The 26839-nt window shown below is 48.7% G+C and overlaps 1 protein-coding gene across 2 annotated transcripts in view; it reads right to left on the reverse strand.

The window, feature by feature from the left end:
• The window catches only part of paxbp1 (PAX3 and PAX7 binding protein 1), a 55324-nt gene that overhangs the window by 20035 nt on the left and 8450 nt on the right, over nucleotides 1-26839 (reverse strand). For both annotated transcript variants that reach the window (XM_036967392.1, XM_036967393.1), the window contains exons 5-10: nucleotides 21139-21242; nucleotides 18525-18727; nucleotides 15467-15656; nucleotides 14486-14609; nucleotides 9169-9280; nucleotides 4485-4600 (exon numbers count right to left, since the gene is read on the reverse strand). In XM_036967392.1, coding sequence (XP_036823287.1) covers nucleotides 4485-4600; nucleotides 9169-9280; nucleotides 14486-14609; nucleotides 15467-15656; nucleotides 18525-18727; nucleotides 21139-21242 — 849 coding nt within the window. The remainder of the gene's footprint in view (nucleotides 1-4484; nucleotides 4601-9168; nucleotides 9281-14485; nucleotides 14610-15466; nucleotides 15657-18524; nucleotides 18728-21138; nucleotides 21243-26839) is intronic.

The raw sequence follows: 26839 nt of genomic DNA on the forward strand, positions 1-26839 counted from the left end.
CACTATACGATCTGGGGATAAACAGGATCAACATATCGCACTATACGATCTGGGGATCAACATATCACACTATACGATCTGGGGATCAACATATCACACTATACGATCTGGGGATAAACATATCACACTATACGATCTGGGGATAAACAGGATCAACATATCACACTATACGATCTGGGGATAAACAGGATCAACATATCACACTATACGATCTGGGGATCAACATATCACACTATACGATCTGGGGATCAACAGGATCAACATATCACACTATACGATCTGGGGATCAACATATCACACTATACGATCTGGGGATAAACAGGATCAACATATCACACTATACGATCTGGGGATAAACAGGATCAACATATCGCACTATACGATCTGGGGATAAACAGGATCAACATATCGCACTATACGATCTGGGGATAAACAGGATCAACATATCACACTATACGATCTGGGGATAAACAGGATCAACATATCACACTATACGATCTGGGGATAAACAGGATCAACATATCACACTATACGATCTGGGGATAAACAGGATCAACATATCACACTATACGATCTGGGGATAAACAGGATCAACATATCGCACTGTACGATCTGGGGATAAACAGGATCAACATATCGCACTGTACGATCTGGGGATAAACAGGATCAACATATCACACTATACGATCTCGGGATGAACATATCACACTATACGATCTGGGGATAAACAAGATCAACATATCACACTATACGATCTGGGGATAAACAGGATCAACATATCACACTATACGATCTGGGGATAAACAGGATCAACATATCACACTATACGATCTGGGGATAAACAGGATCAACATATCGCACTATACGATCTGGGGATAAACAGGATCAACATATCGCACTATACGATCTGGGGATAAACAGGATCAACATATCACACTATACGATCTGGGGACAAACAGGATCAACATATCACACTATACGATCTGGGGATAAACAGGATCAACATCACACTATACGATCTGGGGATAAACAGGATCAACATATCGCACTATACGATCTGGGGATAAACAGGATCAACATATCGCACTATACGATCTGGGGATCAACATATCACACTATACGATCTGGGGATCAACATATCGCACTATACGATCTGGGGATCAACATATCACACTATACGATCTGGGGATCAACATATCACACTATACGATCTGGGGATAAACAGGATCAACATTTCGCACTATACGATCTGGGGATAAACAGGATCAACATATCGCACTATACGATCTGGGGATCAACATATCACACTAAACAAGGGTCTGAGAAGGTAGAAGGGTCTGAAGGTGAGAGGGTAGAAGGGTCTGGAGGTGAGAGGGTAGAAGGGTCTGGAGGTGAGAGGGTAGAAGGGTCTGGAGGTGAGAGGGTAGAAGGGTCTGGAGGTGAGAGGGTAGAAGGGTCTGGAGGTGAGAGGGTAGAAGGGTCTGGAGGTGAGAGGGTAGAAGGGTCTGGAGGTGAGAGGGTAGAAGGGTCTGGAGGTGAGAGGGTAGAAGGGTCTGGAGGTGAGAGGGTAGAAGGGTCTGGAGGTGAGAGGGTAGAAGGGTCTGGAGGTGAGAGGGTAGAAGGGTCTGAAGGTGAGAGGGTAGAAGGGTCTGGAGGTGAGAGGGTAGAAGGGTCTGAAGGTGAGAGGGTAGAAGGGTCTGGAGGTAGAAGGGTCTGAAGGTGAGAGGGTCTGAAGGTGAGAGGGTCTGAAGGTGAGAGGGTCTGAAGGTGAGAGGGTAGAAGGGTCTGAAGGTAGAAGGGTCTGAAGGTGAGAGGGTAGAAGGGTCTGAAGGTAGAAGGGTCTGGAGGTGAGAGGGTAGAAGGGTCTGGAGGTGAGAGGGTAGAAGGGTCTGGAGGTGAGAGGGTAGAAGGGTCTGGAGGTGAGAGGGTAGAAGGGTCTGGAGGTGAGAGGGTAGAAGGGTCTGGAGGTGAGAGGGTAGAAGGGTCTGGAGGTGAGAGGGTAGAAGGGTCTGGAGGTGAGAGGGTAGAAGGGTCTGAAGGTAGAAGGGTCTGAAGGTGAGAGGGTAGAAGGGTCTGAAGGTGAGAGGGTAGAAGGGTCTGAAGGTGAGAGGGTAGAAGGGTCTGGAGGTGAGAGGGTAGAAGGGTCTGGAGGTGAGAGGGTAGAAGGGTCTGGAGGTGAGAGGGTAGAAGGGTCTGGAGGTGAGAGGGTAGAAGGGTCTGGAGGTGAGAGGGTAGAAGGGTCTGGAGGTGAGAGGGTAGAAGGGTCTGGAGGTGAGAGGGTAGAAGGGTCTGGAGGTGAGAGGGTAGAAGGGTCTGGAGGTGAGAGGGTAGAAGGGTCTGGAGGTGAGAGGGTAGAAGGGTCTGGAGGTGAGAGGGTAGAAGGGTCTGGAGGTGAGAGGGTAGAAGGGTCTGAAGGTGAGAGGGTAGAAGGGTCTGGAGGTAGAAGGGTCTGAAGGTGAGAGGGTCTGAAGGTGAGAGGGTCTGAAGGTGAGAGGGTCTGAAGGTGAGAGGGTAGAAGGGTCTGAAGGTAGAAGGGTCTGAAGGTGAGAGGGTAGAAGGGTCTGAAGGTAGAAGGGTCTGGAGGTGAGAGGGTAGAAGGGTCTGGAGGTGAGAGGGTAGAAGGGTCTGGAGGTGAGAGGGTAGAAGGGTCTGGAGGTGAGAGGGTAGAAGGGTCTGGAGGTGAGAGGGTAGAAGGGTCTGGAGGTGAGAGGGTAGAAGGGTCTGGAGGTGAGAGGGTAGAAGGGTCTGGAGGTGAGAGGGTAGAAGGGTCTGGAGGTGAGAGGGTAGAAGGGTCTGGAGGTGAGAGGGTAGAAGGGTCTGAAGGTAGAAGGGTCTGAAGGTGAGAGGGTAGAAGGGTCTGGAGGTGAGAGGGTAGAAGGGTCTGGAGGTGAGAGGGTAGTAGAAGGGTCTGGAGGTGAGAGGGTAGTAGAAGGGTCTGGAGGTGAGAGGGTAGTAGAAGGGTCTGGAGGTGAGAGGGTAGTAGAAGGGTCTGGAGGTGAGAGGGTAGTAGAAGGGTCTGGAGGTGAGAGGGTAGTAGAAGGGTCTGGAGGTGAGAGGGTAGTAGAAGGGTCTGGAGGTGAGAGGGTAGTAGAAGGGTCTGGAGGTGAGAGGGTAGTAGAAGGGTCTGGAGGTGAGAGGGTAGTAGAAGGGTCTGGAGGTGAGAGGGTAGTAGAAGGGTCTGGAGGTGAGAGGGTAGTAGAAGGGTCTGGAGGTGAGAGGGTAGTAGAAGGGTCTGGAGGTGAGAGGGTAGTAGAAGGGTCTGGAGGTGAGAGGGTAGTAGAAGGGTCTGGAGGTGAGAGGGTAGTAGAAGGGTCTGGAGGTGAGAGGGTAGTAGAAGGGTCTGGAGGTGAGAGGGTAGTAGAAGGGTCTGGAGGTGAGAGGGTAGTAGAAGGGTCTGGAGGTGAGAGGGTAGAAGGGTCTGGAGGTGAGAGGGTAGAAGGGTCTGGAGGTGAGAGGGTAGAAGGGTCTGGAGGTGAGAGGGTAGAAGGGTCTGGAGGTGAGAGGGTAGAAGGGTCTGGAGGTGAGAGGTTAGAAGGGTTTGGAGGTGAGAGGGTAGAAGGGTCTGGAGGTGAGAGGGTAGAAGGGTCTGGAGGTGAGAGGGTAGAAGGGTCTGGAGGTGAGAGGGTAGAAGGGTCTGGAGGTGAGAGGGTAGAAGGGTCTGGAGGTGAGAGGGTAGAAGGGTCTGGAGGTGAGAGGGTAGAAGGGTCTGGAGGTGAGAGGGTAGTAGAAGGGTCTGGAGGTGAGAGGGTAGTAGAAGGGTCTGGAGGTGAGAGGGTAGTAGAAGGGTCTGGAGGTGAGAGGGTAGAAGGGTCTGGAGGTGAGAGGGTAGAAGGGTCTGGAGGTGAGAGGGTAGAAGGGTCTGGAGGTGAGAGGGTAGAAGGGTCTGGAGGTGAGAGGGTAGAAGGGTCTGGAGGTGAGAGGGTAGAAGGGTCTGGAGGTGAGAGGGTAGAAGGGTCTGGAGGTGAGAGGGTAGAAGGGTCTGGAGGTGAGAGGGTAGAAGGGTCTGGAGGTGAGAGGGTAGAAGGGTCTGGAGGTGAGAGGGTAGAAGGGTCTGGAGGTGAGAGGGTAGAAGGGTCTGGAGGTGAGAGGGTAGAAGGGTCTGGAGGTGAGAGGGTAGAAGGGTCTGGAGGTGAGAGGGTAGAAGGGTCTAGAGGTGAGAGGGTAGAAGGGTCTGGAGGTGAGAGGGTAGAAGGGTCTGGAGGTGAGAGGGTAGAAGGGTCTGGAGGTGAGAGGGTAGAAGGGTCTGAAGGTGAGAGGGTAGAAGGGTCTGGAGGTGAGAGGGTAGAAGGGTCTGGAGGTGAGAGGGTAGAAGGGTCTGGAGGTGAGAGGGTAGAAGGGTCTGGAGGTGAGAGGGTAGAAGGGTCTGGAGGTGAGAGGGTAGAAGGGTCTGGAGGTGAGAGGGTAGAAGGGTCTGGAGGTGAGAGGGTAGAAGGGTCTGGAGGTGAGAGGGTAGAAGGGTCTGGAGGTGAGAGGGTAGAAGGTACCTCTCTCCAGACAGTATGATGTGAGGTCAGTCGATGTCTCCTCATCGTCGGAGGACAGCCCCTCTAGATGCTCTGCCCTCTTCCCGTTCTGCTCCCGCGCCTGCCGCCGCCGCGTTCTAGACACACCCACAAACAACTTCAGCCAATCACACAAGACTTTGTATTTTTTTTTTTTTTTAAGTCAAAAGTCATCAAGACAATTAACATTTATAAAACTGAATATCTTTCCATAATTGTTTTACATGTAGACAATGCCAAAATAAATACAAAACTTGTTTCTGGATGCTCAACACAAAAATGACAATCAATGTTAATGAAAGGCAGTGTAATACTTATGGATCATTCTGAAAAGAGACCTCTGACTTTGTTAACAAGCAGGTATATGTGTGGTAATAACCAGACCCCCCCCCCCCCCCCCCCAACAGATAGTGAAGTTGTGACATAAGGAATGGATACAATCTCCCGTTGAAATAAAGCACGTATCTGTTGTTCTGAGGGAACAAGGAGAAACATAGTTTCCCTATTGGAGAGTCAACTGGATTAAGCGAGGGTAGGTCAACAAGGTGAGGTCTGGTTACACCTCTATACAACATGAGAGGTCCAGATGGAACAGCATCAGAGACTATGGAGAACTCTCTAGGAGGGCAGGTCAACAAGGTGAGGTCTGCCTGCACCTCTATACAACATGAGAGGTCCAGATGGAACAGCATCAGAGACTATGGAGAACTCTCTAGGAGGGTAGGTCAACAAGGTGAGGTCTGGTTACACCTCTATACAACATGAGAGGTCCAGATGGAACAGCATCAGAGACTATGGAGAACTCTCTAGGAGGGCAGGTCAACAAGGTGAGGTCTGCCTGCACCTCTATACAACATGAGAGGTCCAGATGGAACAGCATCAGAGACTATGGAGAACTCTCTAGGAGGGCAGGTCAACAAGGTAAGGTCTGCCTGCACCTCTATACAACATGAGAGGTCCAGATGGAACAGCATCAGAGACTATGGAGAACTCTCTAGGAGGGCAGGTCAACAAGGTGAGGTCTGCCTGCACCTCTATACAACATGAGAGGTCCAGATGGAACAGCATCAGAGACTATGGAGAACTCTCTAGGAGGGCAGGTCAACAAGGTGAGGTCTGGTTACACCTCTATACAACATGAGAGGTCCAGATGGAACAGCATCAGAGACTATGGAGAACTCTCTAGGAGGGCAGGTCAACAAGGTGAGGTCTGGTTACACCTCTATACAACATGAGAGGTCCAGATGGAACAGCATCAGAGACTATGGAGAACTCTCTAGGAGGGCAGGTCAACAAGGTGAGGTCTGCCTGCACCTCTATACAACATGAGAGGTCCAGATGGAACAGCATCAGAGACTATGGAGAACTCTCTAGGAGGGCAGGTCAACAAGGTGAGGTCTGCCTGCACCTCTATACAACATGAGAGGTCCAGATGGAACAGCATCAGAGACTATGGAGAACTCTCTAGGAGGGCAGGTCAACAAGGTGAGGTCTGGTTACACCTCTATACAACATGAGAGTTCCAGATGGAATAGCATCAAAGACGAACTCTCTAGGTGTAACAGGGATATTTGTACCGAGATAAAAATTCCTCATAATTGAGTAACAAGTCTTTCTGCATTAAAAAGTTGACTCACCAGCAGGATATGATTATTGAACCAATTCTTAGAAAATAAAGACTTGTTTCTATTCAAAATATCCTTATTGTTCCAAATTAAATACCTATGTGGAGGAAAATTGTGTTTATATATTAATGACCAGGCTAAGAATACTTGTCTGTGAAAAGCAGATCAATTTTTGCAGGAATCAAATCAATGTTACAGTTACAAAGTAACACAATTGAAGTCACCAAAACGGGAGGAGATACGAGGGATGAAATTTCAAAATTGAAGTTGGATTCTTTAAAAAAAAACATTTATCTATCCAATTTATCTTAAAAGCATTATTCAAAGTAGGAAAATCTAAAAACAAATTGAGACCACCATATTCATGTGTTAATAACGACGATTTCCTAATATAAAGTGTACGATTTTTCCAGATGAAGTTGAAAACCATCTGGTCAACCACTACCTATTTTGTTATCAAGATGTAGGGCACTGGGCCGCGTGTAGGGGCCGCGTGTAGGGCACCGGGCCGCGTGTAGGGCACCGGGCCGCGTGTAGGGCACCGGGCCGCGTGTAGGTGAGAGTGCGTGTAGGGCACTGGGCCGCATGTAGGGCACTGGGCCGCGTGTAGGGGCCGCGTGTAGGGCACCGGGCCGCGTGTAGGGCACCGGGCCGCGTGTAGGGCACCGGGCCGCGTGTAGGGCACCGGGCCGCGTGTAGGGCACCGGGCCGCGTGTAGGTGAGAGTGCGTGTAGGGCACTGGGCCGCATGTAGGGCACTGGGCCGCGTGTAGGGGCCGCGTGTAGGGGACTGGGCTGCGTGCAGGGGACCGGGCCGCGTGCAGGGCACCGGGCCGCGTGCAGGGCACCGGGCCGCGTGCAAGGCACCGGGCCGCGTGCAGGGCACCGGGCCGCGTGTAGGGCACTGGGCCGCATGTAGGGGCCGCGTGTAGGGGACTGGGCCGCATGTAGGGGACTGGGCCGCGTGTAGGGCACTGGGCCGCGTGTAGGGCACTGGGCCGCATAAGTAAGTCTGGAGATACCTTCAGCATTTAAAAAGCAATACTCAACTTTTCAATGATAAATCCCTCTGCAACAAAATGGTTCAACTTATTTTTGGTTTGACATTGTTGTAGTGATAAAACCCATTTGGGTCGTTCAGAACTGCTATCGATAATGTAGTGACGACCTCTCTTTCAGTGATGGACGCCTACCAGCTATCGACTTTCACCAATCCAGCTCTTTCACATCAGAGCAGATAAAGGAGACAGAGGCGCTTCAGACTATTGGGACTCACCCCAAGGGGACATGACTATGGTAGGGGGTTGTATAATGAGACACACCCCAAGGGGACAAGACTATGGTAGGGGGTTGTATAATGAGACACACCCCAAGGGGAGAAGTCTATGGTAGGGGAGGGTTGTATAATGAGACACACCCCAAGGGGAGAAGTCTATGGTAGGGGGGGTTATATAATGAGACACACCCCAAGGGGAGAAGTCTATGGTAGGGGGGGTTGTATAATGAGACACACCCCAAGGGGAGAAGTCTATGGTAGGGGGGGTTGTATAATGAGACACACCCCAAGGGGAGAAGTCTATGGTAGAGGAGGGTTGTATTCACAGCATGTTTGATATGATGAGTACATTCAACATGGGATAACTACAATTCAACACTAGAGGACAGCATAGTTCTGTTTAACTTCTTGGTGAAAGGGGGCAGTATTTTCACATCCGGATGAAATGCATGCCCAAATTCAACTGCCTGCTACTCATCCCCAGAAGACAAGATATGCATATTATTAGTAGATTTGGATATAAAACACTCTGAAGTTTCTAAAACTGTTTGAATCATGTCTGTGAGTATAACAGAACTTATGTAGCAGGCGAAACCCCGAGGACAAACCATTCAGATTTTTTTTTTTTTAGGTCACTTTTTTCAATGAGATTTCATTGGGAATCCAGATTTCTCAGGGACCTTCCTGCAGTTCCTATCGCTTCCACTGGATGTCACCAGTGATACCTGAAGTTGTATTACAAAAGTAGTTTGAAATGTTTTGGCAAAGTTTACAGGTAACTTTTGAGATATTTTGTAGTCACGTAGCGTAGCGCAAGTTGGAACCAGTGTTTTTCTGGATCAAACGCACCAAATAAATGAAAATTTTGGATATATATAGACGGAATTAATCGAGCAAAAGGACCATTTGTGACGTTTATGGGACATATTGGAGTGCCAACAGAAGAAGCTCGTCAAAGGTAAGGCATGAATTATGTTTTTATTTCTGCGTTTTGTCGCGCCTGCAGGGTTGAAATGTTCTCTCTCTTAGCTTATGAAGGTGCGATCCTCAGATAATAGCATCGTTTGCTTTCACCCTGAAAAGCCTTTTTTAAATCTGACATGTTGGCTGGATTCACAACGAGTGTATCTTTAATTTGCTATCTTACATGTGTGATTTAATGAATTTATTTTAATTTGGAGCTCTGCATTTTCCCTGGATGTTGGCCAGGTGGGACACCGTCCCACATATCCCAGAGAGGTTCAAAAGATATTTCAGATGTTTTATCTGCGCTCCAGCTAGACACCTATAGGCCCTGGTCTAAAGTAGTGCACTATATAGGGAATAGGGTGCCATAAGGCTCTGGTCTAAAGTAGTGCACTATATAGGGAATAGTGTGCCATTTGGGATTAGAACGTCAGCTAAGGGTAGTACCCTCGTGTCTCCCGCTCTGCAATCCTCCCATCTGGAGTTCTCCTGATAGAAAGCCCTCACCTCAACATAGACCATAGTAGCGAAACTATGTATTGCCTTACCTCATCACGCGATTTGCACACACTGTATATAGACTTTTTTTCTACTGTATTATTGACTGTATGTTTGTTTTACTCCATGTGTAACTCTGTGTCGTTGTATCTGTCGAACTGCTTTGCTTTATCTTGGCCAGGTCGCAATTGTAAATGAGAACTTGCTCTCAACTGGCCTACCCGGTTAAATAAAGGGGAAATAAAATAAATAAAACAAACATTTAAACTGACTGAATATTGATATTTAAAGTAGCATCGTACCGTCTGGCTTCCCGTTCAGCGATCCTTCTCTGTCTGGCGTGCTCCTGATAGACTGTCCTGTCTCTCCCAAACGAGTCAACAGACATGAGGTTAGGAGCCATCACAGCCTTACCTGGAAGAGACAGGTGGAAGGTTAGAGACCTGAGGACGGGACAGAGATCACCCCCCCCCCCACCTGGCTCAATTCTAGACTACGTCCCCACCCCCACCTAGACTACGCCCCCACCTCCACCTGGCTCAAATCTAGACTACACCCCCACCCCCAACTAGACTACGCCCCCCCCCCCTGGCTCAATTCTAGACTACACCCCCCCCCCCCAACCTGGCTCAATTCTAGACTACACCCCCTCCTAGACTACGCCGCCCCCCCCCAAACCTGGCTCAATTCTAGACTACACCCCCACTCCCACCTGGCTCAATTCTAGACTACGTCCCCACCCCCACCTAGTCTACGCCCCCACTCCCACCTGGCTCAATTCTAGACTACGCCCCCCACCCGGCTCAAATCTACACTACGCCCCCCACCTGGCTCAAATCTACACTACGCCCCCCACCTGGCTCAAATCTACACTACGCCCCCCACCTGGCTCAAATCTACACTACGCCCCCCACCTGGCTCAAATCTACACTACGCCCCCCACCTGGCTCAAATCTAGACTACGCCCCCCACCTGGCTCAAATCTACACTACGCCCCCCACCTGGCTCAAATCTACACTACGCCCCCCACCCCCACCTGGCTCAAATCTAGACTACGCCCCCCACCTGGCTCAAATCTACACTACGCCCCCCACCTGGCTCAAATCTACACTACGCCCCCCACCCCCACCTGGCTCAAATCTAGACTACGCCCCCCACCCCCACCTGGCTCAAATCTAGACTACGCCCCCCACCCCCACCTAGACTACACCCCCACCTGATTCAAATCTAGACTACGCCCCCCACCTGGCTCAAATCTACACTACGCCCCCCACTGGCTCAAATCTAGACTACGCCCCCCACCCCCACCTGGCTCAAATCTAGACTACGCCCCCCACCCCCACCTGGCTCAAATCTAGACTACGCCCCCCACCCCCACCTAGACTACACCCCCACCTGATTCAAATCTAGACTACGCCCCCCACCCCCACCTAGACTACACCCCCACCTGATTCAAATCTAGACTACGCCCCCCCACCCGGCTCAAATCTAGACTACACCCCCACCCCCACCTAGATTACGCCCCCACCCCCACCCGTCTCAAATCTAGACTACGCCCCCCACCCCCACCTAGACTACACCCCCACCTGATTCAAATCTAGACTACGCCCCCCACCCGGCTCAAATCTAGACTACACCCCCACCCCCACCTAGATTACGCCCCCACCCCCCTCAATTCTAGACTACGCCCCCCACCCGTCTCAATTCTAGACTACGCCCCCACCCGTCTCAATTCTAGACTACGCCCCCCACCCGTCTCAATTCTAGACTACGCCCCCCACCCGTCTCAATTCTAGACTACGCCCCCCACCCGTCTCAATTCTAGACTACGCCCCCCACCCGTCTCAATTCTAGACTACGCCCCCCACCCGTCTCAATTCTAGACTACGCCCCCCACCCGTCTCAATTCTAGACTACGCCCCCCACCCGTCTCAATTCTAGACTACGCCCCCCACCCGTCTCAATTCTAGACTACGCCCCCCACCCGTCTCAATTCTAGACTACGCCCCCACCTGTCTCAATTCTAGACTACACCCCCACTTAGACTACGCCCCCACCCCCAACTAGACTACGCCCCCACCTGGCTCAATTCTAGACTACACCCCCTCCTAGACTACGCCCCCCCCCCCCAAACCTGGCTCAATTCTAGACTACACCCCCACTTAGACTACGCCCCCACCCCCAACTAGACTACGCCCCCACCTGGCTCAAATCTAGACTACGCCCCCCACCCGGCTCAAATCTAGACTACGCCCCCACCTCCACCTGTCTCAATTCTAGACTACGCCCCCACCCGTCTCAATTCTAGACTACGCCCCCACCCGTCTCAATTCTAGACTACGCCCCCACCCGTCTCAATTCTAGACTACGCCCCCACCCGTCTCAATTCTAGACTACGCCCCCACCCGTCTCAATTCTAGACTACGCCCCCACCCGTCTCAATTCTAGACTATGCCCCCACCTGTCTCAATTCTAAACTACGCCCCCACCTGTCTCAATTCTAGACTACGCCCCCACCCACACCTAGACTACGCCCCCACCTCCACCTGTCTCAAATCTAGACTACGCCCCCACCTGGCTCAATTCTAGACTACGCTCCCACCTGGCTCAATTCTAGACTACGCCCCCACCCACACCTAGACTACGCCCCCACCTCCACCTGTCTCAATTCTAGACTACGCCCCCACCTGGCTCAATTATAGACTACGCCCCCACCTGGCTCAATTCTAGACTACGCCCCCACCCGGCTCAATTCTAGACTACGCCCCCACCCTCACCTAGACTACGCCCCCACCTCCACCTGGCTCAAATCTAGACTACGCCCCCACCTCCACCTGGCTCAAATCTAGACTACGCCCCCACCTGGCTCAATTCTAGACTACGCCCTCACCTGGCTCAATTCTAGACTACGCCCTCCACCTCCACCTGGCTCAATTCTAGACTACTCCCCCACCCCCACCTGGCTCAAATTATAGACTACGCCCCCACCTGGCTCAAATTATAGACTACTCCCCCACCTGGCTCAATTATAGACTACTCCCCCACCTCCACCTGGCTCAATTCTAGACTACGCCTCCACCCCCACCCGGCTTAATTCTAGACTACTCCCCCACCTGGCTCAATTCTAGACTACTCCCCCACCTGGCTCAATTCTAGACTATGCCCCCACCTGTCTCAATTCTAAACTACGCCCCCACCTGGCTCAATTCTAGACTACGCCCCCACCCTCACCTAGACTACGCCCCCACCTCCACCTGGCTCAATTATAGACTACTCCCCCACCTCCACCTGGCTCAATTCTAGACTACGCCTCCACCCCCACCCGGCTTAATTCTAGACTACTCCCCCACCTGGCTCAATTCTAGACTACTCCCCCACCTGGCTCAATTCTAGACTACTCCCCCACCTGGCTCAATTCTAGACTACTCCCCCACCTGGCTCAATTCTAGACTACTCCCCCACCTGGCTCAATTCTAGACTACTCCCCCACCTAGCTCAAATCTAGACTCCGCCCCCCACCTGGCTCAATTCTTGACTACTCCCCCACCCGGCTCAAATCTAGACTCCGCCCCCCACCCCCACCCCCATCCGGCTCAAATTCTAGACAACGCCCCCAACTCTAAGCCTACAAATCATTCACCTGACTGAACTAGCCAACACACAATTTGTACTGACTAAATAAATATGCAATACATTTTTCATGAAAAAGCCATTTCTGCATTTGACACCAGGATCAGATAGTGCTTTATTTATAAATGCGAGTTAATAATTATCAGCCGAACTGACGAATCTAAACCCCTTCACTGTCCTGGTCCACTGTCCTGGTCTATGGTCCACTGTCCCGGTCTATGGTCCACTGTCCTGGTCCACTGTCCTGGTCTATGGTCCACTGTCCTGGTCCACTGGTCTACTGTCCTGGTCCACTGGTCTACTGTCCTGGTCTACGGGTCTACTGTCCTGGTCTACGGGTCTACTGTCCCGGTCCACAGTCCAACTGTCCCGGTCCACTGTCCCGGTCCACGGGTCTACGGTCCACTGTCCCGGTCCACGGGTCTACGGTCCACTGTCCCGGTCCACTGTCCCGGTCCACTGTTCTGGTCTACTGTCCTAATGCAGAAACATTCACTGTCCTGGTCTACTGTCCCGGTCTACTGTCCTAATGCAGAAACATTCACTGTCCTGGTCTACTGTCCTGGTCTACTGTCCTAATGCAGAAACATTCACTGTCCGTGGTCTACTGTCGTAATGGCATTGTTGTTCTGCTTGGATCATCACTGAGACACACAACTGTCTTGAATCCACTTCACACACTTACCTGTCCGTCTGTGGTCAGCACCATCCTATTAATTAGCATTCACTTTAGGACCTGTCTGAATCTCACCGACATTGCGGTCATAGTCTTTTTCGGTCAGTGACATAAAAGGACTACAGGTCTGCAGACAACTACAGACAGACCGTCTGTGGTTCTGTCTGTAACAGTCATCTGAGCCACAACAGACGAAGGAGCTGAAACAGCGTCAACCTTTTACACATCACACTGTGCGGTCAGGACTCGGAACAAAGCTCACGTCTCCCTCTCTCACCAAGCTCACTTGACAACGAGGCTCACACCACTCACAGACGGGGAGACACAGACACACCGGGAGACACAGACACACCGGGAGACACACCGGAAGAGACAGACACACACGGGGGCGAGACACAGACACAGGGAGACACACAGACACACCGGGAGACACACAGACACACCGGGAGACACACAGACACACCGGGAGACACACAGACACACCGGGAGACACACAGACACACCGGGAGACACACAGACACACCGGGAGACACACAGACACACCGGGAGACACACAGACACACCGGGAGACACACAGACACACCGGGAGACACACCGGAAGAGACACCGGAAGAGACAGACACACACGGGGGCGAGACACAGACACAGGGAGACACAGAGAGACACAGACACAGAGAGACACAGACACAGGGAGACACAGAGAGACACAGACACAGAGAGACACACCGACAGACACACCGACAGACACACAGACAGACACACAGACAGACACACAGACAGACACACAGACAGACACACAGACAGACACACAGACAGACACACAGACAGACACACAGACAGACACACAGACAGACACACCGACAGACACACCGACAGACACACCGACAGACACACCGACAGACACACCGACAGACACACCGACAGACACACCGACAGACACACCGACAGACACACCGGGAGACACACCGGGAGACACACCGGGAGACACACCGGGAGACACACCGGGAGACACACCGGGAGACACACCGGGAGACACACCGGGAGACACACCGGGAGACACACCGGGAGACACACCGGGAGACACACCGGGAGACACACCGGGAGACACAGACACACCGGGAGACACAGGAAGACATGAGAAGGGTTTGGGGGTTAACACTTAAGGAAAATAAGAGTGGGGGGGGGGGGGGGGGGGCTTCGAAAGTACACACACACACACACACACACACACACACACAACCACCACACACACACAGAGAGAGAACCAACGAGGCCGTTCAAGTAAATAATAAAAACCTTCAAGATGGACTGACTTGAAAGGCTTGCAAACTCCGCCGATTCATCTTTAATATCATCCTGGCGTCGCTGGACCAGCCGACAGGCCCGTTGCCTTAGTAACTGGTGCATGTTGCCCTCCAGCTCCGCCACGGTGGGAACCTGAAACATACACGCCCAAACGTCACCTCCGACCTCCACACAGAACACGCCCTGCTCAGGCTGACCGACCGCCGGGTCACCGGGAGACCTCATTGGTGCAAGGGCCCGAGAGAGACGCTTGACTGACAGGTTGACACGTCCAATTGTGGTGAGAGGTGTGACTATAGACAGGAATATCAGTCAAATGTTAAATGTTGTAGTTTATTTTTCAAATCGGAGGCGTTTAGTCATTCTAAATCTATAAAAACGGGACCATGTCCAACATCATATTTCAGGTTTACTTCACTAAACAGTTTAAACTGCGCAGTCGAGTGAGTTTTAAAAAATCACAATGCCCTCAGCCCCCCCACACCAAAGAGACTCCATTGACCATCATGCATCATTCCACTAAGGAAGAGCTGAAGGAGGAAGTGAGTGTTAGGAGAGAGAGAAGCTGATGGTCAGTTTAGCTAGCAGGTTCATCGAGGAGACTCCTCCTCCCCTCTCTGGAGTCACACCTAGAAAACACCTGCTGTAGAACTAACACCAGTCAGATGTTAAAACTATAACGTTTTCTTTAATCTTATGATAAATATTGTAGCGGTTAATAATTGTAATACAGACACTCACTATGAGTATCAAAGACATTCAGTTAAAAGATCAACCAAGTGGAAGTCTACTGCAACTAATAAATTGCTCTAAACTAAAAAAATAATTTAAAAAAAAGGCATCTCATTTAAAGCAGAAATTAACTATTTTTTTTTTTACATCAAAGTTCATATCAAATTTGTTATGTTACTAATAAAACATTATATTAACCCACAACGAAAGAGAAAAAGGACAAAACGAAGAAGAGAGGCAGAGAATTTCTCCCTTACCTTTTCGCCGAAACACTCAAGCAAGTCTCGAACATACCCTCGCATTTCTTGCAAGAATTTATACTGTTCTGCGTCGTCATTGGATGAACCCTCGAGCCGGCCAATGGTGTTCTGAGCTGCCTCGAGTTCTTCCTGGATCTGATCGTAGCGCTTAGCATTAGCATCATGCCCCACACGCATCTGGCTCAGCCTAGAGAGAAAAAGACGACACACGAGACAGACCGGGTGAGTTGAGTGGATCTGAGCCTTGACAGACAGACAGACAGGAGAGAGAGAGAGGGTGTGACTGCTGTGAAATTAACCCACGAAGCTTGGTTTACAGTAGGTCTAACAACTGATGTGGCATTCTATTGGTCGACAGAGCTGTGATCAGGCTAACTACACTGCTCAAAAAAAAATAAAAGGGAACACTTAAAACAACACAATGTAACTCCAACAAGTCAATCACACTTCTGTGAAATCAAACTGTCCACTTAGGACTTCATTCAGATCTAGGATGTGTTATTTAAATGTTCCCTTTATTTTTTTGGAGCAGTGTAGTTAGCCTGATCATAAGCTCTGTCGACCAATAGAATGCCACATATATAAATATAATATATATATAAATATATAATATAACAATATAAAATACAATTGTGTTACTAAAGGAGTGTTTTAACACTTCAACAAAGGGTCCTTTCCATTAGTAATGTATGTTTGATAATTATATAGATCGTCTGTTGAAGACATTGACCAGCTGTAGCATCTAAGGTGCAGGGTTGAGTAGCCAGTGTATAAACCAGCTTTTAAAAATCAGGACTGGAGCAGAATACAGTGATATGAAAGAGGGAACGGTTCCACCTTTACATTGGCTATAATGCTAAGCTTTCGATGAATGATTTGAAGAGAAATAATTCAGGATGTCATCATTAATTTGACCATTTTAATTTCTACCTGGTAGAAAGTGGTGTAACTTCAAGACTGGAGTATTTTTTATATAATTTTTTAAATAATAATATTTTTTATTTGACTTAATTCAGACACTCGAGAGACTCATTCAAAACCTAATTTGGGGTCGCGACCCACCAGTAGACAACCGCTGGATTCTGGATCTGATGCAGTCGGAAAGTATTCAAACCCCTCAACTTTTTCCACATTTTGTTACGTTACAGACTTATTAAAAACATATAAAATATATATATTTTTAAATCCCTCAATCTACACACAATAGCCCATAATAAGAAAAGGTTTAAAAAAATAAAAATACCAGAAACACCTTATTTACACATATATATTATATATATAGTATTCAGACCCTTTGCTAAGAGACTGGAAATTGAGCTCAGGTGCATCCTGTTTCCATTGATCGTCCTTGAGATGTTTCTACAACTTGATTGGAGTCCACCTGTGGTGAATTCAAATGATTGGACGTGATTTGGAAAGGCACACACCTGTCTATATGAGGTCCCACAGCTGACCGTGCACATCAGAGCAAAGACCAATCCATGAGGTCGGAGGAATTGTCCGTAGAGCTCAGAGACAGGATTGTTCCGAGGTACAGATCTGGGGAAGGGTACCAAAAAATGTCTGCAGCATTGAAGGTCCCCAAGAACACAGTAGCCTCCATCATTCTGGAGCCACCAAGACTCTTCCTAGAGATGGCCGCCCGGCCAAACTGAGCAATCGGGGGAGAAGGGCCTTGGACAGGGAGGTGAACAAGAACCCAATGGTCACTGACAGAGCTCCAGAGTTCCTCTGTGGAGATGGGAGAACCTTCCAGAAGGACAAGCATCTCTGAAGCACTTCGCCAATCAGGCTTTTATGGTAGAGGGGCCAGACATAGCTTTTACTGAGAAGTGGCCTCCCTGACAGCCTGCTTGGAGTTTGCCAAAAGGCACCTCAGACCATGAGAAACAAGATTTTCTGGTCTGATGAAACCTAGATTGAACTATTTGGCCTGAATGTCAAGTGACACATCTGGAGAAAACCTGGCACCATCCCTACGGTGAAGCATGGTGGTGGCACCATGCCTACGGTGAAGCATGGTGGTGGCACCATCCCTACGGTGAAGCATGGTGGTGGCACCATCCCTACGGTGAAGCATGGTGGTGGCACCATCCCTACAGTGAAGCATGGTGGTGGCACCATCCCTACAGTGAAGCATGGTGGTGGCACCATCCCTACAGTGAAGCATGGTGGTAGGAGCATCATGCTGTGGGGATGTTTTTCAGCGGCAGGGACTGGAAGACTAGACAGGATCGAGGGAACGCAGGAGTGGCTTCAGGACAAGTCTCTGAATGTTCTTGAGTGGCCCAGCCAGTATCCGGACTTGAACCCAATCGAACATCTCTGGAGAGACCTGAAAATAGCTGTGCAGAAACGCTCCCCATCCAACCTGACAGAGCTTGAGAGGATCTGCAGAGTAGAATGGGAGAAACTCCCCAAATACAGGTGTGCCAAACTTGTAGCATCATACCCAAGAAGACTCGAGGCTGTAATCGCTGCACAAAGGTGATTCAACAAAGTACTGAGTAAAGGGTCTGAATACTGATGCTTTTTATCCCTGTTTTTTATTTATAGAACAGTCTTTATGGGGTATTCTGTGGCAATTGATGAGGGGAAAAAAACTACAGAATCCAATTTAGGATAAGTAATAAGGAATTAATTAATAATTAAGTCATAATAATTCAGACCTGTAACTTAACAAAATGTGGAAAAAATGAAGGGGCTGAAGTCTCTCCAAAAGGCACCGTGTCTTCCCCAGGTCAGTAGTGAGAGGTCACCGTTAGGGTCAGTAGTGAGAGGTCACCGTTAGGGTCAGTAGTGAGAGGTCACCGTTAGGGTCAGTAGTGAGAGGTCACCGTTAGGGTCAGTAGTGAGAGGTCACCGTTAGGGTCAGTAGTGAGAGGTCACCGTTAGGGTCAGTAGTGAGAGGTCACCGTTAGGGTCAGTAGTGAGAGGTCACCGTTAGGGTCAGTGTACTGGATCGGTCAGGTACCCGTCTCTGAGACATGTCTTCCTCAGGTCAGTAGTGAGAGGTCACCGTTAGGGTCAGTAGTGTACTGGATCGGTCAGGTACCTGTCTCTGAGGCGTGTCTTGATCAGGTCAGTAGTGACAGGTGAGAGGTCACCGCCAGGGGCACTGTAGACCAGTGTGCAACCCTCAGGCTTGCTGCTGTAGGAGTAGGGCAGGCTGTAGGTAGAGCTGTAGGGCTGCTGGGGGTCGTAGCTGCTGCTGTGGTAGTACACGCTACCGTTGTCGTCTGGCTGGCAGGACTGGACCTACACAACAACATCATCATCATATCTACGGTGCGTGTGTTACCTGGGGGGGGGATGCTGGTGTGTGTTACCTGGGGGGGGGGGGGGGGGGGGGGATGCTGGTGCGCGTGTGTGTTACCTGGGGGGGGGGGATGCTGGTGCGCGTGTGTGTTACCTGGGGGGGGGGATGCTGGTGCGCGTGTGTGTTGCCTGGGGGGGGGGATGCTGGTGCGCGCATGTGTTGCCTGGGGGGGGGGATGCTGGTGCGCGCGTGTGTTACCTGGGGGGGATGCTGGTGCGCGCGTGTTACCTGGGGGGGATGCTGGTGCGCGCGTGTTACCTGGGGGGGATGCTGGTGCGCGCGTGTTACCTGGGGGGGATGCTGGTGCGCGCGTGTTACCTGGGGGGGATGCTGGTGCGCGCGTGTTACCTGGGGGGGATGCTGGTGCGCGCGTGTTACCTGGGGGGGATGCTGGTGCGCGCGTGTTACCTGGGGGGGATGCTGGTGCGCGCGTGTTACCTGGGGGGGATGCTGGTGCGCGTGTGTTACCTGGGGGGGATGCTGGTGCGCGTGTGTGTTACCTGGGGGGGATGCTGGTGCGCGTGTGTGTTACCTGGGGGGGATGCTGGTGCGCGTGTGTGTTACCTGGGGGGGATGCTGGTGCGCGTGTGTGTTACCTGGGGGGGATGCTGGTGCGCGTGTGTGTTACCTGGGGGGGATGCTGGTGCGCGTGTGTGTTACCTGGGGGGGATGCTGGTGCGCGTGTGTGTTACCTGGGGGGGATGCTGGTGCGCGTGTGTGTTACCTGGGGGGGATGCTGGTGCGCGTGTGTGTTACCTGGGGGGGATGCTGGTGCGCGTGTGTGTTACCTGGGGGGGATGCTGGTGCGCGTGTGTGTTACCTGGGGGGGATGCTGGTGCGCGTGTGTGTTACCTGGGGGGGATGCTGGTGCGCGTGTGTGTTACCTGGGGGGGATGCTGGTGCGCGTGTGTGTTACCTGGGGGGGATGCTGGTGCGCGTGTGTGTTACCTGGGGGGGATGCTGGTGCGCGTGTGTGTTACCTGGGGGGGATGCTGGTGCGCGTGTGTGTTACCTGGGGGGGATGCTGGTGCGCGTGTGTGTTACCTGGGGGGGATGCTGGTGCGCGTGTGTGTTACCTGGGGGGGATGCTGGTGCGCGTGTGTGTTACCTGGGGGGGATGCTGGTGCGCGTGTGTGTTACCTGGGGGGGATGCTGGTGCGCGTGTGTGTTACCTGGGGGGGATGCTGGTGCGCGTGTGTGTTACCTGGGGGGGATGCTGGTGCGCGTGTGTGTTACCTGGGGGGGATGCTGGTGCGCGTGTGTGTTACCTGGGGGGGATGCTGGTGCGCGTGTGTGTTACCTGGGGGGGATGCTGGTGCGCGTGTGTGTTACCTGGGGGGGATGCTGGTGCGCGTGTGTGTTACCTGGGGGGGATGCTGGTGCGCGTGTGTGTTACCTGGGGGGGATGCTGGTGCGCGTGTGTGTTACCTGGGGGGGATGCTGGTGCGCGTGTGTGTTACCTGGGGGGGATGCTGGTGCGCGTGTGTGTTACCTGGGGGGGATGCTGGTGCGCGTGTGTGTTACCTGGGGGGGATGCTGGTGCGCGTGTGTGTTACCTGGGGGGGATGCTGGTGCGCGTGTGTGTTACCTGGGGGGGATGCTGGTGCGCGTGTGTGTTACCTGGGGGGGATGCTGGTGCGCGTGTGTGTTACCTGGGGGGGATGCTGGTGCGCGTGTGTGTTACCTGGGGGGGATGCTGGTGCGCGTGTGTGTTACCTGGGGGGGATGCTGGTGCGCGTGTGTGTTACCTGGGGGGGATGCTGGTGCGCGTGTGTGTTACCTGGGGGGGATGCTGGTGCGCGTGTGTGTTACCTGGGGGGGATGCTGGTGCGCGTGTGTGTTACCTGGGGGGGATGCTGGTGCGCGTGTGTGTTACCTGGGGGGGATGCTGGTGCGCGTGTGTGTTACCTGGGGGGGATGCTGGTGCGCGTGTGTGTTACCTGGGGGGGATGCTGGTGCGCGTGTGTTACCTGGGGGGGATGCTGGTGCGCGTGTGTTACCTGGGGGGGATGCTGGTGCGCGTGTGTTACCTGGGGGGGATGCTGGTGCGCGTGTGTTACCTGGGGGGGATGCTGGTGCGCGTGTGTTACCTGGGGGATGCTGGTGCGCGTGTGTTACCTGGGGGATGCGTGTGTTACCTGGGGGATGCGTGTGTTACCTGGGGGATGCGTGTGTTACCTGGGGGATGCGTGTGTTACCTGGGGGATGCGTGTGTTACCTGGGGGATGCGTGTGTTACCTGGGGGATGCGTGTGTTACCTGGGGGATGCGTGTGTTACCTGGGGGATGCGTGTGTTACCTGGGGGATGCTGGTGCGTGTGTTACCTGGGGGATGCTGGTGCGTGTGTTACCTGGGGGATGCTGATCCCTTTGCGTATCTGCTCCTGTTCCCAGCGTGACACCTCTTCATCCTGACCTCCAGTATCCAACGCCTCGTCATCACTACCCTCTATACCTAGTAGAGGAGAGAGAGAGGGTGGGGAATGGGGTTACAGAGCCTTCAGAATGTATTCATACCCCTGGACTTATTCCACAAAATCTCTCACCTACACAAAATACCCCATAATGACATCACAATACCCCATAATGACATCACAATACCCCATAATGACATCACAATACCCCATAATGACATCACAATACCCCATAATGACATCACAATACCCCATAATGACAAAGTGAAAAGCTGTTCTTAGAAATATTTGAAAATTACATTTCACACGTCCCTGAGTTAGAATCACCTTTGGCAGCGATTACAGCTGGGGGTCTTTCTGGGTCAGTCTACCAGTAGTAGTAGTAGTAGTAGTAGTAGTAGTAGTATATTGGTAGTAGTAGTATATTGGTAGTAGTAGTAGTATATTGGTAGTAGTGATATATTGGTAGTAGTGGTATATTGGTAGTAGTGGTAGTAGTATATTGGTAGTAGTGGTAGTAGTATATTGGTAGTATATTGGTAGTAGTGGTATATTGGTAGTAGTAGTAGTAGTATATTGGTAGTAGTGGTATATTGATATTAGTAGTATATTGGTAGTAGTAGTATATTAGTAGTATATTGGTAGTAGTAGTAGTAGTAGTAATATTGGTAGTAGTAGTAGTAGTAGTAGTAGTAGTAGATTGGTGGTAGTAGTAGTAGTAGTAGTAGATTGGTGGTAGTAGTAGTAGTAGTAGATTGGTGGTAGTAGTAGTAGTAGTAGATTGGTGGTAGTAGTAGTAGTAGTAGATTGGTGGTAGTAGTAGTAGTAGTAGATTGGTGGTAGTAGTAGTAGTATTAGATTGGTGGTAGTAGTAGTAGTATTAGATTGGTGGTAGTAGTAGTAGTAGATTGGTGGTAGTAGTAGTAGTAGATTGGTGGTAGTAGTAGTAGATTGGTGGTAGTAGTAGTAGATTGGTAGTAGTAGTAGTAGTAGATTGGTGGTAGTAATAGTAGTAGTAGATTGGTGGTAGTAATAGTAGTAGTAGATTGGTGGTAGTAGTAGTAGTATATTGGTGGTAGTAGTAGTATATTGGTGGTAGTAGTAGTAGTAGTAGTATATTGGTGGTAGTAGTAGTAGTAGTATATTGGTGGTAGTAGTAGTAGTAGTAGTATATTGGTGGTAGTAGTAGTAGTAGTAGTATATTGGTGGTAGTAGTAGTAGTAGTATATTGGTGGTAGTAGTAGTAGTAGTATATTGGTGGTAGTAATAGTAGTAGTAGATTGGTGGTAGTAATAGTAGTAGTAGATTGGTGGTAGTAATAGTAGTAGTAGATTGGTGGTAGTAATAGTAGTAGTAGATTGGTGGTAGTAATAGTAGTAGTAGATTGGTGGTAGTAGTAGTAGTAGATTGGTGGTAGTAGTAGTATATTGGTGGTAGTAGTAGTATATTGGTGGTAGTAGTAGTATATTGGTAGTAGTAGTAGTAGTATATTGGTGGTAGTAGTAGTAGTAGTAGTATATTGGTGGTAGTAGTAGTAGTAGTAGTATATTGGTGGTAGTAGTAGTAGTAGTATATTGGTGGTAGTAGTAGTAGTAGTAGTAGATTGGTGGTAGTAATAGTAGTAGTAGTAGTAGATTGGTGGTAGTAGTAGTAGTAGTAGATTGGTGGTAGTAGTAGTAGTAGATTGGTGGTAGTAGTAGTAGATTGGTGGTAGTAGTAGTAGTAGTAGTAGATTGGTGGTAGTAGTAGTAGTAGTAGTAGTAGATTGGTGGTAGTAGTAGTAGTAGTAGTAGATTGGTGGTAGTAGTAGTAGTAGTAGATTGGTGGTAGTAGTAGTAGTAGTAGATTGGTGGTAGTAGTAGTAGTAGTAGATTGGTAGTAGTAATAGTAGTAGATTGGTGGTAGTAGTAGTAGTAGATTGTGGTAGTAGTAGTAGTAGTAGTAGATTGGTGGTAGTAGTAGTATATTGGTGGTAGTAGTAGTATATTGGTGGTAGTAGTAGTATATTGGTGGTAGTAGTAGTATATTGGTGGTAGTAGTAGTATATTGGTGGTAGTAGTAGTATATTGGTGGTAGTAGTAGTATATTGGTGGTGGTAGTAGTATATTGGTGGTGGTAGTAGTATATTGGTGGTAGTAGTAGTATATTGGTGGTAGTAGTAGTATATTGGTGGTAGTAGTAGTATATTGGTGGTAGTAGTAGTATATTGGTGGTAGTAGTAGTATATTGGTGGTAGTAGTAGTATATTGGTGGTAGTAGTAGTAGATTGGTGGTAGTAGTAGTAGATTGGTGGTAGTAGTAGTATATTGGTGGTAGTAGTAGTAGATTGGTGGTAGTAGTAGTAGTAGTATATTGGTGGTAGTAGTAGTAGGTTGGTGGTAGTAGTAGTAGTAGTAGTAGATTGGTGGTAGTAGTAGTAGGTTGGTGGTAGTAGTAGTAGATTGGTGGTAGTAATAGTAGTAGATTGGTGGTAGTAATAGTAGTAGATTGGTGGTAGTAGTAGTAGTAGTAGTAGTAGTAGATTGGTGGTAGTAGTAGTATATTGGTGGTAGTAGTAGTAGTAGTATATTGGTGGTAGTAGTAGTAGATTGGTGGTAGTAGTAGTAGATTGGTGGTAGTAGTAGTAGATTGGTGGTGGTAGTAATAGTAGTAGATTGGTGGTAGTAGTAGTAGATTGGTGGTAGTAGTAGTAGATTGGTGGTGGTAGTAATAGTAGTAGATTGGTGGTAGTAGTAGTAGTAGTAGATTGGTGGTAGTAGTAGTAGTAGTAGATTGGTGGTAGTAGTAGTAGTAGTAGATTGGTGGTAGTAGTAGTAGTAGATTGGTGGTAGTAGTAGTAGTAGATTGGTGGTAGTAGTAGTAGTAGATTGGTGGTAGTAGTAGTAGTAGATTGGTGGTAGTAGTAGTAGTAGATTGGTGGTAGTAGTAGTAGTAGATTGGTGGTAGTAGTAGTAGTAGATTGGTGGTAGTAGTAGTAGATTGGTGGTAGTAGTAGTATATTGGTGGTAGTAGTAGTAGTATATTGGTGGTAGTAGTAGTAGTATATTGGTGGTAGTAGTAGTAGTATATTGGTGGTAGTAGTAGTAGTAGTATATTGGTGGTAGTAGTAGTAGTAGTATATTGGTGGTAGTAGTAGTAGTAGTAGTATATTGGTGGTAGTAGTAGTAGTAGTATATTGGTGGTAGTAGTAGTAGTAGTATATTGGTGGTAGTAGTAGTAGTAGTATATTGGTGGTAGTAGTAGTAGTAGTATATTGGTGGTAGTAGTAGTAGTAGTATATTGGTGGTAGTAGTAGTAGTAGTATATTGGTGGTAGTAGTAGTAGTAGTAGATTGGTGGTAGTAGTAGTAGATTGGTGGTAGTAGTAGTAGATTGGTGGTAGTAGTAGTAGATTGGTGGTAGTAGTAGATTGGTGGTAGTAGTAGTAGATTGGTGGTAGTAGTAGTAGATTGGTGGTAGTAGTAGTAGTAGTAGATGTAGTAGTAGATTGGTGGTAGTAGTAGTAGTAGTAGATTGGTGGTAGTAGTAGTAGATTGGTGGTAGTAGTAGTAGATTGGTGGTAGTAGTAGTAGATTGGTGGTAGTAGTAGTAGATTGGTGGTAGTAGTAGTAGATTGGTGGTAGTAGTAGTAGTAGTAGAAGATTGGTGGTAGTAATAGTAGTAGATTGGTGGTAGTAATAGTAGTAGATTGGTGGTAGTAATAGTAGTAGATTGGTGGTAGTAATAGTAGTAGATTGGTGGTAGTAATAGTAGTAGTATATTGGTGGTAGTAATAGTAGTAGTAGATTGGTGGTAGTAGTAGTAGATTGGTGGTAGTAGTAGTAGATTGGTGGTAGTAGTAGTAGATTGGTGGTAGTAGTAGATTGGTGGTAGTAGTAGTAGATTGGTGGTAGTAGTAGTAGATTGGTGGTAGTAGTAGTAGTAGTAGATGTAGTAGTAGATTGGTGGTAGTAGTAGTAGTAGTAGATTGGTGGTAGTAGTAGTAGATTGGTGGTAGTAGTAGTAGATTGGTGGTAGTAGTAGTAGATTGGTGGTAGTAGTAGTAGATTGGTGGTAGTAGTAGTAGTAGTAGAAGATTGGTGGTAGTAATAGTAGTAGATTGGTGGTAGTAATAGTAGTAGATTGGTGGTAGTAATAGTAGTAGATTGGTGGTAGTAATAGTAGTAGATTGGTGGTAGTAGTAGTAGTAGATTGGTGGTAGTAGTAGTAGTAGATTGGTGGTAGTAGTAGTAGATTGGTGGTAGTAGTAGTAGTAGATTGGTGGTAGTAGTAGTAGTAGATTGGTGGTAGTAGTAGTAGTAGTAGATTGGTGGTAGTAGTAGTAGATTGGTGGTAGTAGTAGTATATTGGTGGTAGTAGTAGTATATTGGTGGTAGTAGTAGTATATTGGTGGTAGTAGTAGTATATTGGTGGTAGTAGTAGTAGTAGTATATTGGTGGTAGTAGTAGTAGTAGTATATTGGTGGTAGTAGTAGTAGTAGTATATTGGTGGTAGTAGTAGTATATTGGTGGTAGTAGTAGTATATTGGTGGTAGTAGTAGTATATTGGTGGTAGTAGTAGTAGTATATTGGTGGTAGTAGTAGTATATTGGTGGTAGTAGTAGTAGTAGTATATTGGTGGTAGTAGTAGTAGTAGTATATTGGTGGTAGTAGTAGTAGTAGTATATTGGTGGTAGTAGTAGTAGTAGTAGATTGGTGGTAGTAGTAGTAGTAGTAGTAGTAGTAGATTGGTGGTAGTAGTAGTAGTAGTAGATTGGTGGTAGTAGTAGTAGTAGTAGTAGATTGGTGGTAGTAGTAGTAGTAGATTGGTGGTAGTAGTAGTAGTAGTAGTAGATTGGTGGTAGTAGTAGTAGTAGATTGGTGGTAGTAGCAGTAGTATATTGGTGGTAGTAGTATATTGGTGGTAGTAGTAGTAGTAGTAGTAGATTGGTGGTAGTAGTAGTAGTAGATTGGTGGTAGTAGTAGTAGTAGATTGGTGGTAGTAGTAGTAGATTGGTGGTAGTAGTAGTAGATTGGTGGTAGTAGTATATTGGTAGTAGTAGTATATTGGTAGTAGTAGTAGTAGTAGATTGGTGGTAGTAGTAGTAGTAGATTGGTGGTAGTAGTATATTGGTAGTAGTAGTATATTGGTAGTAGTAGTAGTAGTAGATTGGTGGTAGTAGTATATTGGTGGTAGTAGTAGTATATTGGTAGTAGTAGTAGTACATTGGTAGTAGTAGTAGTATAGTGGTAGTAGTAGTAGTAGTAGTATATGGGTGGTAGTAGTATATTGGTAGTAGTAGTATAAGTAGTATATTGGTAGTAGTAGTAGTAGTAGTATATTGGTAGTGTTGTTGTAGCAGTATATTAGTAGTAGTAGTAGATTGGTAGTAGTAGTAGTAGATTGGTAGTAGTAGTAGTAGCAGTATATCAGTAGTAGTATATCGGTAGTAGTAGTAGTATATCGGTAGTGTAGTAGTAGTAGTAGTATATCGGTAGTGTAGTAGTAGTAGTAGTAGTAGTATATCGGTAGTGTAGTAGTAGTAGTATATCGGTAGTGTAGTAGTAGTAGTAGTAGTAGATCGGTAGTGTAGTAGTATCCACTGAGTGGACAAAGCATTAGAACACCTGCTCTTTCCATGCCAGACTGACCAGGTGAAA

The sequence above is a fragment of the Oncorhynchus mykiss genome, chromosome Y (assembly GCF_013265735.2).
Source record: "Oncorhynchus mykiss isolate Arlee chromosome Y, USDA_OmykA_1.1, whole genome shotgun sequence".
Lineage (NCBI taxonomy): Eukaryota > Metazoa > Chordata > Actinopteri > Salmoniformes > Salmonidae > Oncorhynchus > Oncorhynchus mykiss.